Source organism: Nuphar pumila, chromosome 6 (assembly GCF_984573655.1).
Source record: "Nuphar pumila chromosome 6, dmNupPumi1.hap1.1, whole genome shotgun sequence".
NCBI lineage: Eukaryota > Viridiplantae > Streptophyta > Magnoliopsida > Nymphaeales > Nymphaeaceae > Nuphar > Nuphar pumila.
In genome coordinates, this window is record NC_143254.1 from 105,832,992 (window position 1) to 105,847,078 (window position 14,087).

General features: G+C 41.1%; 1 protein-coding gene across 1 annotated transcript; it reads left to right on the forward strand.

Annotated features, from left to right (window-relative positions):
* The first annotated feature begins 3,305 nt into the window (after nt 1-3,305).
* Nucleotides 3,306-4,112, forward strand: LOC149835551 (zinc finger protein ZAT10-like). Its single transcript, XM_090010573.1, has one exon. It carries the CDS (start codon nt 3,352-3,354, stop codon nt 3,952-3,954), a length of 603 nt encoding a protein of 200 aa, XP_089866699.1. The 5' UTR covers nt 3,306-3,351; the 3' UTR covers nt 3,955-4,112.
* Nucleotides 4,113-14,087: the final 9,975 nt, after the last annotated feature.

The window sequence follows — 14,087 nt, forward strand, 5'->3', positions numbered from 1 at the left end:
ATCAATTTTGATTGAGGAACCCCTATAATGATTATTTATAGAAGAAGACGAGAAACCCTACATTTATTTTGAATCAGAGATGGATCTATTATATTGAAATATTTAAATATAAATAAAACTAAAATAAATATCTTAAACTAGAACTAGATCCAAAATGAATATCTTGGACCGCTCCTGCATATTCTCTTTGGTTGGAGAAGACTTACCCTCAAGTATGGATCTCTCTTAGGCTTCTTTCAATTTCATTCTACTTGTAAGAAACAATAGGGATGCAGATTTACAAACACTAATGAGATCCTAACAAAAGAATACCCAAGCAAATGAAAAATGATGCTTTGATCAACGAGTAATTGGTGCTGCAGATAAACAAATAAATCTTCATATGGGATATGAAACAAATTATAAAGATCAAATTTAAGAGACACTTGGATCTGATCCATTTAAAATCAATTGGACCCAAGTATACCTTAAATAAATCAAAGTATGCTTTGATATATAGGTCATAGGTCAAATAGATAGATAGGATAGGTTGTCAATATTGGCTGTTTGTTGGATTTGTTTAGGAGATAAGGTTTAGATAGGTTCAAGTGGGTTTAAAAAGATGTTTGGATAAGGGTTTGCATCAAACTCTTCTGGATTGAAACGTTTTTGGTTTTGAGTAGTATTAGGACAAAAACATAGAGTTTGGCTCCAACTCGATGGGTCTGGGTATTGCACTGGATCCACTGCGCCTCATCTTGCACCCTTGCTTGGAGAATGACAACATAATGTCAAATATTAGCAATAAGTTAAAAATATCACAAAAAACGCACCATACTGTGGGCGAATGGGGGATTTTGGAATGCTTTTTGTAAATCCGACTTCACAAATGTGTTTGGCATGATTGATTTGGTAGAAGATGCCACTTAGATTATATTTTTTTATAAAAAAACATGATTTTTTTTAAGCTTTGAATATTTATAAAAAATTTATCCTGTTTGAATTTTCAACCTATCCATGTATTATTAGTCGACTTAAGAATTGACTTGTATGAATTCAAGTATGTAGAATGCAACTGTGGTGACTTGTCAGATTTGAGAAAAACATGAAAATAAAATAATCATGATGGTAGGCAACGACCCCCAACCTCTTCTCATAATATCACAATATTATATATTTAACAAAAATATGACAAATTGTTTTGCTTGGTATTTGTTCATTTTATTGGTTACTTTTCAGGAAAGTATATATTATTTCATTATATAATTTATCTTTTAGTCCTTTCAACACTTTTTTATTTATTAGTTTTTTTCGTTTATTTATCCTCTATTTCCCTTTTGACTTCAGTGTTAAGGATGCGCTGGCGGTTGGAAACGTGGCAGCTTGTGGAAGCACAGAAGATGAAGGCGAGTGACAGTGTGCCACGTAGGCGTGGTGGTGGAATTCTCTAGATGGCCGACGCTAAGGACTTGGCAACAGTAAAGAACAGGACGCGGACAAGGAAGGAATGGTTGGGTCGGTGCGTTTGGTTGTTTTGTTCCAAACACAGGAAATAGGAGTCAGTCGTCCCCTGCTCACTTAGGTTGGCTTGACTACCTAATTGACGAGTAATGGGTCCGTGCTAAAACCATTTGGTGTTAAACCCCATGTTAAATGAGTTTTTTCTCTTCTTTGGTGCTTTTTATGTGGTTCCGGCCCTACTTTTATTTCCGTAGATTAGTTTTTTTTTTTCTACAGAGAAAGCTAGGGTTAGAAAGATCCCTACCAGTTATACAACCATATACCATTGGGATTCGAACTTGCAACGTCCCAACACAAGGAGACGTGCACTAACTGAACTTCTGCCAGACAAGCGGAGCCCCAGTTGGTATTTCCGTTGATTAGTTGGCCACAAGCTATCAAATAATTTAAAAGCACTTAAAATAAAGATTTTGCCTACTGAATATTATTGGTGTATTTTTCACTAATTTATTATCTGTTAAAATAAATTATGCATTCACAAGAGAAACACAGTACCAGACCTAGACTCGACCTGGAACTTGGTGTGTTACTTATTCGGGCCAAGAACCTGACCCACCAAGTCAAAGTGATCTAGACTTAGTCTAACTCATTTAAAGATTGAAGAGTATGCACATGGAAGACTTTATTGAGGCCATAAATATTCACCAAGTCCTGAAAATAATTGACCGAGTCAAGCAGCTTTGACTGGGTCAATTATGCTTGACTTGTCAATGTGACAAAGTGTTTGATTCCGCAGTTAAACAGTCATGAACTGGGTTAAGTTAAGTGGGAGATATGATTATAGATTCCAATGCTTTGATAGGTTTAGTTGCTCCCACTTGGTCTGTGAATGAGCAGGTTCTTGAGTTAGTTGCTTCGAGTGGCCAGCCTTAATTCTTCAACCAAGTCTGGAATCAACTTTTGGGCATGGTATAGAGATGAGAAACGCTCAAAGAAATCCTATTCGTTAGACTAGGGATCTAAGTACCCCAAATCTGGATCGAGTTATGTGAGACCATAGCAAAACTTTAACAATGCTCATGTGGTCCAAACAGGGGTAGGCTCAGTTGGATCCAACCATACCCGGACAAGGAACTACCAAGACAACGAGGAACTGATGTAGAGTCGGTTGAAAACAGGGTCAGCCCCTTTTGATCTGAATCTAGCCCCAGATCCAGAGGACCCTATGCGGCCAGACCTCCAACCCAGTCAAGACCCACTCTGAGCCTCAAGGGACCCGCCAAAGGCTCCTAGAACCGACTCATTTATAGCTTTATCATCGGAACAAAGAAGTTGGAGGGCTACCTAAACCTACCCTGCTGACCCCAATGATAATAATAATAATATAGTATTATTACCTTATTATTATTTTCTATTTTGTTGTTATCGTGACAAATGAGCAAGGTCCACCAATTTTTGCCAAGCTATTCTCTTCCAAATGTGACGTTAGCTCATAGATAACCAAGGTTCTTGGTTGCCTCAACCCTCTTTTTTTCGGGTTAAATGGTTTTGAGGGAAAAGAATAACGAGAGGCGTGAGTAGAAGGAAACCGTAAGATATGCAAGCAGTAGTTTCCAAGCTCCCCATTACGTAAAAATAGAAGAGAGAGAGAGAGAGAGAGGAAACGAACAATTTCATTGAGAGAGAGAGAGAGAGAGAGAGAGGAAACGAACAATCCCACTTTAAAACGTGCCATCCAAAAAGGAACACCTCAAAGTTTGACCTACACTCTTCCCACCTCTCCTACTCAGCAACTTCCCATTCTCAACCGCCACACACTCTCTCTCTCTCTATAATATATAAAAGGAAAGGACTACCGCCTCTTCTCACTCATACGTTTCTTCCCATTTTCTCTCTCTCAAAAGCACTCCCATGGCTGCCCTTGACACGCTCAGTCTAGCCCACGACCACCACCGCTTTTCCTCCCCACCCTCCTCCACCACCTCAGAAGAGTACGCCCCCAACTTCGACTCATGGAAGAAAGGCAAGCGTTCCAAGCGCCCCAGATCTGAAGACGAATACCTGGCCCTCTGCCTCCTAATGCTCGCCAACAGCACTCCTCCTGCAGCACCAGCAGCAGCACCCTCCTTGGCCTATAGGTGCACTGTTTGCGACAAGGCCTTCCCTTCCTACCAAGCCCTCGGCGGCCATAAAGCCAGCCACAAGAAGACCGAATCCAGCTATCAACAACCCGCAGAGCGCGCCAAGGTCGCCAAGATCCACCGCTGCTCCATCTGCTCCAAGCTCTTCCCAACCGGCCAGGCTCTTGGTGGCCACAAGAGGTGCCACTGGGACGGTGGTGCTGCTGCAACCACCGACACTGCCAATTCGGATGTGAGCGGCAGCGGGTTGGTGCAGTACTCCAGGGAGCCTAGGTTCGACTTGAACCTGCCAGCAAGGCCTGAGTTTTGGGTTGAGTCTGCAGATGATGAAGTCACCAGCCCTCTAACACTCAACAAGACCCACTTGTTCTAGCCTATATATATATATATATGTAGACCCTTTGAATGTCGCATAATTCTTTTATGCGTTCAAATTCATTGATTGTTGTGTATATGAACAATTATAATTAGGAGCTCTTCTTTTTGTTGGTCTGTTAAATCTTTCACTTTTATATATCAAATTTGGTTCGATTTTCCTGTTTTTTATTCAATCTTGGTAGATGAATGAGTTGAGATGAGAGAGCATGTTTTTGGTCTGAATGAGATGCACGGGGAAGGCAAAGGCGGTTTCTCTGCAGTCGACTTGTTCTTATCTTCACATATCACTATTTTGGATCAGGCCAAAAAGGGATTAATACTATTACTGAGGTAATATTTAAGCCGACGCCCAGCATAGGCTCCGGGGGCGGAGGTCTTACCTTCGGAGCTTGGGGCTAGCAGGAGGACTGTAAGTATTGGCAGCTGGTTGAGCCAGAGTGGGTGCGACTTTTTCCAAGGCAACTTGGTTGCCGTGGATACGTGTTAGCATGAATAATAGAAAGAGTGGCGTGTGAGCTTACCGAATCGTACTTTGACAAATGAGATTTATTGTAGATAATGACTACACGTCAATGTATGTGTGTGCTTCATGATGCTTTGTGGAATTGTTCAAGGCATTTATGGTTGGTTCTTGGAGGTTTTGTTTAGATTTCAGGCTCTATCTTGGAGTGGTGCACTTGTTATAAAAAGGGGCAGGAGAGAAGAATTATTGAGTGGAACACATTATTATTGAGGGCAAAGATAAAGAGCCTCAACCTTTCATGTGTAATGCTTTATCCTTATCCGACTTGGGGAGGGGGTCCATTAATGGGTCAGATTCAGGGTGCAACATGTCACTTAGCTTGCCTGATTAAAACCAGATTCTAATCCAAGTTGGGATTGGGTAGGGCAGGAGAGAAGAATTATTGATGGCAAAGAGAGAGAGAGAGATTCAACCTTTCATGTGTAATGCTTTATCCTTATCTGACTTGGGGAGGGAGTTCATTCATGGTGCAACATGTGTCTTAGCTTGCCTGATTAAAACCAGATTCTAATCCAAGTTGGGATTGGATAGATTCAAAGCCAAAAGGTGTTGACAAAAACGGGGTTTTATCATGTTTTCTATATCAATATGGATTGGTTGGGACTGTTTTTTTTGAAAGGCAAGCTGGGGTTAGGCAGACCCCTACCAGAACAACAGCCGCCCCATGTGACATAAGGATCCGATCCTGGGCCTTCAGCTTAGCACAGAACCCCGCTCACCACACGGGATACCACCTCGGTGGTGGTTGGGACTGGTTTTTGAATAGGAATATCAGACTATGGATCGGTTTACTCACTTCTCACCTGTTTAATTTTTTTTTTCAATTACCATGTGATACCTATTTTTGATCGTTGGATCGTCAAATCTTGCACTAGATCTACAAAAAGTGTTGTGGATCAGGTTTTAATTTTATGTGATAACCATACCCATAAGTTCATGCACTGTGATGACCATTTCGGGCTGGACTAGCCTAAATTCCGTTGAAAATTTTAAAAGTTGATCCTAGCCATCTGGACACAACCTGCGTCTGGACCCCATCTATAAACCACTTACTATCTAAACCAAGATTAGTGAAGGCTATGTGTAGATTTTTCTTGGTCAGAATGCAAACTCTTATCACATTTATACAAGTCAAGATTGTGGGATGTTCTAGTAGAAATCAGTGACTCAATGTGTTCCTATAGCTAAAGCTAAAGACAACTAGAAGTGGTCTAATAATATTTTGCTGGACTTGAATAGCAAAGCCATCTTATTGGAAAGTCTCAACAAGTATGCCAACGACGACTAATGAAACTGTGGCTGACCGACGTTGGTTTTACTTGTAAAAGTGAACAGTTTCAAGATTAGTATTGGAGAAGGGGTCATTGTTTGTTTGAGAAAAGAGGGATAACAAAGGTGGTCACAAACAATGAACGAGGAGAAAGGTGGTCACAAACAACATGAAGTAATAATCCATAAAAGTGGGGCTATGCCCAATTCTACAAGAGGCCCTCTACTCCACTTGCAACTGAACTATGGTTGCTGCTGCCTTTTTTTTTTTGATAAAAATGCTTACTTCGTTTTGGAGTTTGATAAACTATAGCATTGATGATGTGGTAGGAAACTTTTCTTTCTCATTCACAAAACTGGTTCTATTTTGTCACTATAAAATTGTGGAGAGATCAGAGAGAGAGCAACATTTTGGTGGTTTCTGTCGGGTCCGGCGGGGTTTTCCGGCGAGGCGGAGTACCAGACGGCGTCACTGTATGGCTGTGACCCTGCAAAAAACAAAACAGAAGAAAAACAGTAGACAACGTACCTGATGCTGCCATTTACGGAGGTCGCCGGAATTTCTGCTCAGCCGGACTGCAGCCCTTCACGAGCACAGGCTACCAGATGCAGTCGGTGAGTAGACCTTCGATCTCCTTTTCCACACACAGGGCTCATGATACCCTGTACTTATACATGCATAAGGTGGGAACAGTTACGCACCGTTCCCTTTTATCTCATGCTGATTTATCGGCATGATCATCCCTCAATGGGGATGTATCCACATTGTGGATAACCACCACATTAATCGTGGTGGTTAATCCAACATTCTCCCACTTGATCCGACGATAAATCTTTTTAACCAGAAAACCTTATGGAAATAACTTGATGAATAGAATGGCCTTTATATTCTATTCTAAAGGTCCTTAGTTGAATCTCTAATCCTTATGAGATTAACAACAACCATAATGAGAATCAAAAGACTGAAAGTGATCACTTTATTTATATGCATATGTCAAAAAGAGTTTAACAATCCCATCCTCATTACATATTCGGAATATAATCCCGGTGCTAGCCCTTTAGTAAGAGGATCAGTGATCATCTCTTTGGTACCAATATTGACAATATGCATTAAATGATTCTCTGTCCTTTCTTTAACAACAAAATACTTCAATTCCATATGCTTGCATGACGTAGTACTTTTGTTGTTGTTCGAAAAGGACACTGCAGCTTCATTATCACAGTAGACCTTCAGTGGCTTTCCAATGGAATCGACCACCTTTAACTGTGATATGAAGTTCTTTAACCATATAGCCTGCGAAGTAGTCTCGTATAATGCAATGAATTCTGCCTCCATGGTGTGGGCAGCAGTGGTCGTCTGCTTTTCACTCCTCCAAGAGATCGCTCCCCCAGCAAGTAAGAAGACGTACCCAGTAGTAGACTTTCTACTATCAAGGCATCCTCCTAAATCAGCATCTGAGTAGCCAATGACCTCGAGGTGATCAACTTTATGATACGTTAACATATAGTCTTTTGTCCCTTGCATGTACCGCAAGACTTTCTTGGCAGCCTTCCAATGGGGTAAACCTGGATTAGACTGAAATCTGCCAAGTACCCCTACTGCAAAAGAAATATCTGGTCGAGAACATGTCTGCGCATACTGCAAGCTTCCAACAACTGATGCATATGGATAAGCACTCATCTGTGCTTTGTCAATATCGTTCTGTGGACAATCCTTTAGGCTCGGCTTGTCACCTTTTGATATGGGTGTAGAAGTAGGAGAACAATTCTCCATCCCATATCGCTTTAACACCTTTTCTATATAGGATCTTTGAGAGAGGCCTAGAAAACCTTTTGCTCGGTCTCGACGAATCTCAATGCCAAGAACATAAGCAGCCTCACCCATATCTTTCATATCAAAATGTGATGCAAGAAACTGTTTTGTCTCTGAAAGTAACTTCATATCGTTGGTTGCAAGTAAGATGTCATCCACATACAACATCAATATAATGAACTTACTCCCACTTTCCTTAAGGTATATACATTGATCAATAATGTTTTCTGTAAACCCGAAAGTCACAATGACTTGGAAAAATTTAATATACCACTGTCGGGAGGCCTGTTTAAGTCCATATATTGATTTGTTAAGCTTACAAACCAAATGATCATTTTCAGAGAAACCAAGAGGTTGTTCCATGTATACCTCTTCATTCAGATCCCCGTTGAGGAACGCTGTTTTCACATCCATCTGATGTAGCTCTAAGTCATAATGAGCTACGAGGGCCAGAATAATCCTCATTGACTCCTTAGTTGAAACAGGAGAAAATGTCTCATTATAGTCAATCCTCTCCATCTGGGTGAATCCTTTAGCAACCAATCTTGCTTTATGTCTCTCTATGTTACCTTTGGAGTCCTTCTTGGTCTTAAAGACCCATTTACACCCTACAGGCTTTACTCCTTTAGGTAACGTGACAAGATCCCACACTTGATTTTTAGCCATAGAGTCTAACTCTTCTTTCATGGCTTCAATCCAGTGCGAAGATTGTTTGCTTTCAACAGCTTCCATAAAATTCAACGGGTCATCATCCATATCTATGAAATCACCAGGCTCCTGAAGGTACACCACATAATCAGGATGTATGGCAGATCTTCTAATCCTTGTGGATCTCCAAACAGGTCGTTCCTCAGGCTCAGATGGAACCTGATCATCCTGTTCGTGCTCTTCCGCATTGTCCACAATAGGTTCACTTTGGATTTGTGCATTAACAATCGAATGATCAACCACACCATCATTAGGAATAACAATATGGTATCTTTCGATGTTTTCCTTAACAGGTGATAAAACTGGATCCTGTATTTCCTCAAAACCAATGCTTTGAAGTGCATTTAATCCTACTGAACCATCTTCTAGGAATTTAGCCTTATCCGTTTCAATAATCTGTGGTGAGTGAGATGGGCAATAAAACCTGTACCCTTTTGATCTTTCTGGATAACCAATGAAATATCCACTGTTGTTCTTGGATCAAAGGCTTTAATGTGGGGGTTATACAGTTTAGCCTCTGCAGGACATCCCCAAATGTGCATATAAGACAGTGATGGTTTCCTACCTGTCCACAACTCGTAAGGAGTTTTAGGCACAGATTTCATAGGAACCTTATTCAAAATATGCATAGCTATCCTTAAGGCTTCACCCCACAACTTTATGGGAAGTGTTGAATAATTTAACATAGCCCTGACCATTTATTTAAGCGTACAATTTCTCCTTTCAGCTACACCATTCTGATAGGCACTACCAGGCATGGTATATTGAGGCACAATGCCTTCCTCTTTAAGAAATCACGCTAATGGTCCTTCCCTTTGCCCCATCTCAGTAAACCTATCATAATATTCGCCACCTCTATCAGACCTGACTATTTTAATAACCTTATCGGTTTGTTTCTCTACTTCTTTCTTAAATTCCTTAAACATCTGAAAAACATCAGATTTTTCGAAAATCAAGTAGAGATACATATATTGAGAATAGTCATCAATAAAGGTGACGAAATACTTTTCGCCTGTGTAACATGGGGAAAATGGTTCACATACATCCGTATGGACTATTTCTAATATCTTACTACTGCCTTTGACACCCTCTTTATATGTGTTTGTATGCTTAGCCTTTATGCAATCAACACATGGGTCATTGTCAGTAAAATCTAGAGATTGCAAGATCCCTTCATTTACCAGTCTCTTTATTCTCTTTTCAGGGATATGACCCAACCTTCGATGCCAAAGCATGTAAGATTTATCATCTGTCATGCTACGTTTATTTCCAACCAATGCGTATTCAGAAGTCAAAGACTCATGAGTTTGGATCTTCACATTCAATCTATATAAACCATCATAAACAGATGCAGAACCAATTTCAATTGAATTTCTGAATATGAACAATTTAGAATTTTCAAACTTAAAACAATATCCAAATTTATCCAACTTTGAAATTGAAATTAAGTTTCTACTATACGATGGAATATAAAAGACATCATGAAGATCTAAAACTACGCCCGTATCCAGAGTAATCTTGCAGGTTCCAACACCCTTCACATGTGAACGCATCTTGTTTCCCGAATAGATGTTTTTCTCATGCATTGTTGGTTCCCTTCTGCTCAGAAACAGTTGTAGACAGTTGAAAATATGAACAGTAGCACCAGAATCAATCCACCAGCTATTTTCAGAAATTTGTAATAAATTACATTCATGAGAAACAAATGACAAATTACCTCTCTTTTCCAACCACTTTTTGTACTTTATGCAATCTGCCTTTATGTGTCCCTTCTTCTTGCAAAAGAAGCACTTTATGGGAGCAGAGTTGGATTGCTTATCTTGGGATGATTTATCCCCAGTTGGCTTCTTCCTAGCATTTCTCTTAAATGCATTCTTCCTTGGTCCTACTTTGGACGTATGAGAAGCCATATGTGCACTCTGCACCTTCTCACCTTTCATTCTCTCTTCTTCTTCAACACACTTGGACATGAGTTCATTAAATGTTCATTCATCATTATGTGTGTTGTACGAGATTTTGAAAGGTCCGTATTCCAAAGGTAAGGACGTTAGAACTAAATGCACTAGGAAAGAATCAGAGATAGTGAGCTTCATGTCATTCAGCTGAGACACTATGTTTCTCATCTCCAAAATGTGCTGGCGAATGTTTCCCCCTCCAGTATATTTCATAGATATTAGTTTTGACATCAGGGTACTGGCTCTGGCCTTGTTTGAACTCACAAACTGTGCCTCAATGGCATTCATTAATTCCCTCACTGTTCTGCATTGTGGGATAGCACTTCGAATGTTCTTAGCTACTTTAGATTGCAAAAGCAATAAGCTAAGTCTATTCGAGCGCTCCCACTTCTCAAAAGCAATCTTTTGATCAGCAGTACTCTAATCAGTGAGAGCAGCGGGTTCATCTATCCTTAGGGCCAGATCTAGATCCATATACCCTAATGCAAATAAAACAGTTTTTTTTCAATCACTAAAATTGGATCCATCTAGAAAAGGAATTGAGCTAGAGCCATCTAAAATCACAGAACTAGAAACTGCATGACAAAAGACACGTATCAGGAAGCATTCATACGAGACTAAAACTTTAGTGGAAAAAGCAAAATAATAAAGGCTCTTGATATGCTTCTTTCCAGACGAGTGAAAGGGGTCATCAGAGTCCTACTTTGGTAAGAACTCCGACACGCGAAACCACTTCGCCTACCGACCATATTCGGTAAAACTAAGGTTCTTGTGAAGATAGACCATCAACACAAGGTACCTTTGGATACTCATGTGTGATGTATCTAGATACATTTACCTTATTCTACCCTACTTAAATTCCAAACACGATAAAACTACCTTTGGGTCGTCTATCGTTTCATGAATATAAGTACAATGTGCATATCGGCTTAGGAACTGTATGATAGTATAAAATTCATTTATGACTCATGTGTATTCAGTCACTTTGGTGACATGAAAACACTGATTCATTTAACTATCCTTAATGCTAATATGCAAAATTATATCTTAAAATAGTCCGTAAACCGAATGGACTAGACATATGACCCTCGAAATGGTTCTTAAACTGAATGAACCAGTCATATGTATCACGAACCGGTCTTAAAGCAATCTGAACCGGTCTGAAACAACCCTGAACCGGTCATCCAAGGGTCCGAACCGATTCTGAACCTTATGAACCGGGTCAAATATGAACAAAAGTTCATTAAAACCCTATAACCGTATGCCAAAACCCCTATATTTTCTTATATTTAAGAAAACAGGGTCTTAGCATCTCGGAACCGGTGAGAAACTGGAAGGAACCGGCCAAAAACAGCTCCGAACCGGTCCCGGAAGAGGAATGAGTCAGTCCCTGATCCGGTTCAGGCCAAATAGTGCCTGGACCCTTCTGGATCCGGGTCAGACCGACTGCTTACTGGATCCGGGTCAGACCCGAGGTTATCCGGATCCAGGTCGGACCCGGTACAATCCTGATTCGGGTCGGACCCGGTATTACTGGATCCGGGTCGGACCGGGTCTGGGTCGGACCCGGTAACCGCTGAATCTGGGTCTGACCCGGGGTTTACCTTATCCGGGTCGGACCCGAGCGGGTCCCCACCCGAAACCTTGATCCGATCCGGGTCACCTTATGGATCGGATTCGGGTGGGCGGGTCCGGTTCAAAAAATGAACCCGACCCGAAAAAAAAATGATAAGAGTCGAAATTAGGGTTTTTCCAAAACCCTATTTCGCCCTTTTCATTTTGTTGCAGGGTTTTGCCGCCGCCTGCCGGCAAACAACGCCAGCGCCTGCCGGCGATCATTGCCGCCGTTCGTCGACGACCAAACGCCACCATTCACCGGCGACCAATGCCGCCATCAGATGGCGCCCTTCTTCGGCGAAATCAGCCATCCGCCGGCCAAAACCAATGCCGCAGAAGTCTTTAGAAATCCGGCGACTCAATAGTCGCCGGCGACAGCTCCTGCAGCCTCCTGATGGCGGATGAAGATGAAGACGCCGGCGGGATCCTCGCCGACAGGAAAAACCCCCATGAAAAGAGGTAAGAACTTTTTTTTATTATTATTATACTGTCGCCCAACGGCGACAGTCGCCGGTGCTGGCGACAGCAGGGTCACCCCACGGTGACCTGCGTTTCTGGTCAAAACCGGAGCACACCCCGCAGCGGAAGCGGGGTGTGGGCCCATAACCCATTGTCGGGTCCGGCGGGGTTTTCCGGCAAGGCGGAGTACCAGACGGCGTCACTGTATGGCAGTGACCCTGCAAAAAACAAAACAGAAGAAAAACAGTAGACAGCGTACCTGATGCTGCCATTTACGGAGGTCGGAGGTCGCCGAAATTTCTGCTCAGCCGGATTGCAGCCCTTCACGAGCCCAGGCTACCAGATGCAGTCGGTGAGTAGACCTTCGATCTTCTTTTCCACACACAGGGTCGCTCATGATACCCTGTACTTATATATGCATAAGGTGGGAACGGTTACGCACCGTTCCCCTTTATCTCATGCTGATTTATCGGCATGATCATCGCTCAATGGGGATGTATCCACATTGTGGATAACCACCACGTTAATCGTGGTGGTTAATCCAACAGTTTCTCCTGACAGGTTCCCTTAACATTGAAACAACGTAAATTTCAATTTCTTGAAAAAAGATGTTAGCGCCAAGGTTTCTATTTGTTCTTGTTTAGCTCAAAATAGTAGGTTTGGTAAAACAAAAAAAATCAATCCAAGAGCTTCCAAAGATAACCAACAAGCTTTGTAACAAAATATATATCGTGAGAAATTGCCTGAAAGTTTAAAACGACAATTTCTCCGGAGATTTTCAAAATATTGTGAGATTTATGAAAAAATATAAATATCGTGATTTAAACGTGATATTTACGATTTAAATGGCTATTTATCATGAAAAAACCATGTGTTTTTATTTTTAAATAATTTTATTAATATTTTCTTATAAAAATATTTTTTTAATTTTTTTAATTTATTTTTTATTGCCAAGATTTTATAAAAAAAATTCAAATTCTTGCAATGTTTTGACAAATGAGATTTTGCCGGAAAAAAGGTTTTGTCACTATACCAACAAGTCCTAGCAGCTATCCACTATTACCTTTAAAGTTGTGTCACAAGGACACGATAAGAAGGACATGGGACATGTCATTATTGGGACATTAATATATATATATATATATATATATATATATATATATATAGAGAGAGAGAGAGAGAGAGAGAGAGAGAATACTTTGCGTAGCGTTAAAAGTTATCAAATTAAGGTCGCCCTCGACAAAACCATAGTTAATTTAGATATATATAATGTTAAAAAACAAAATAAGAAAACATGCAAAAGTTAGATGATTCTTCAAAAAACTCACCACTCAAACGAGTTCCACTAGTTTATGCTGAGTTTTCACTGGTTTTTGGCAACTTTCAGTTTTACTTCAGATAAGAATTCGCTAGGATGTCTGCTCGAATCGCTAGGATGTCTGCTCGGAATGAGTCAATGGTTTGACCCAGATGAGTTTGCCAACTGTGCCTTGATCCATTTGGATCGATCACAAGTAGTGCCCACCCCGACCTGGGGGGAGAGAGAGAAAGAGGAAAGAGGAGGAGAAGGGGACGACAAGGAGTGCACCTCCGCCGACATAGAGAGAGGTAAGTTGTTCATCCCCTGTTTATTTAAAAAAAATAGTAGGGATATGGGTCAAACCCTGACCTGCTGCTTTCAGTGAGGGAGACACAGAGGGGATTGTCCCCTCTACCCTCACTGTCAGCAACTGTGTTGTCGGCGTTATGCTATTGCAGGAAAAAAATTGAAGAACGTCGGGACA

Excerpts from the sequence above, each read along its gene's own strand:
- LOC149835551 (XM_090010573.1), top strand. The coding sequence starts at position 3,352 with ATGGCTGCCCTTGACACGCTCAGTCTAGCCCACGACCACCACCGCTTT.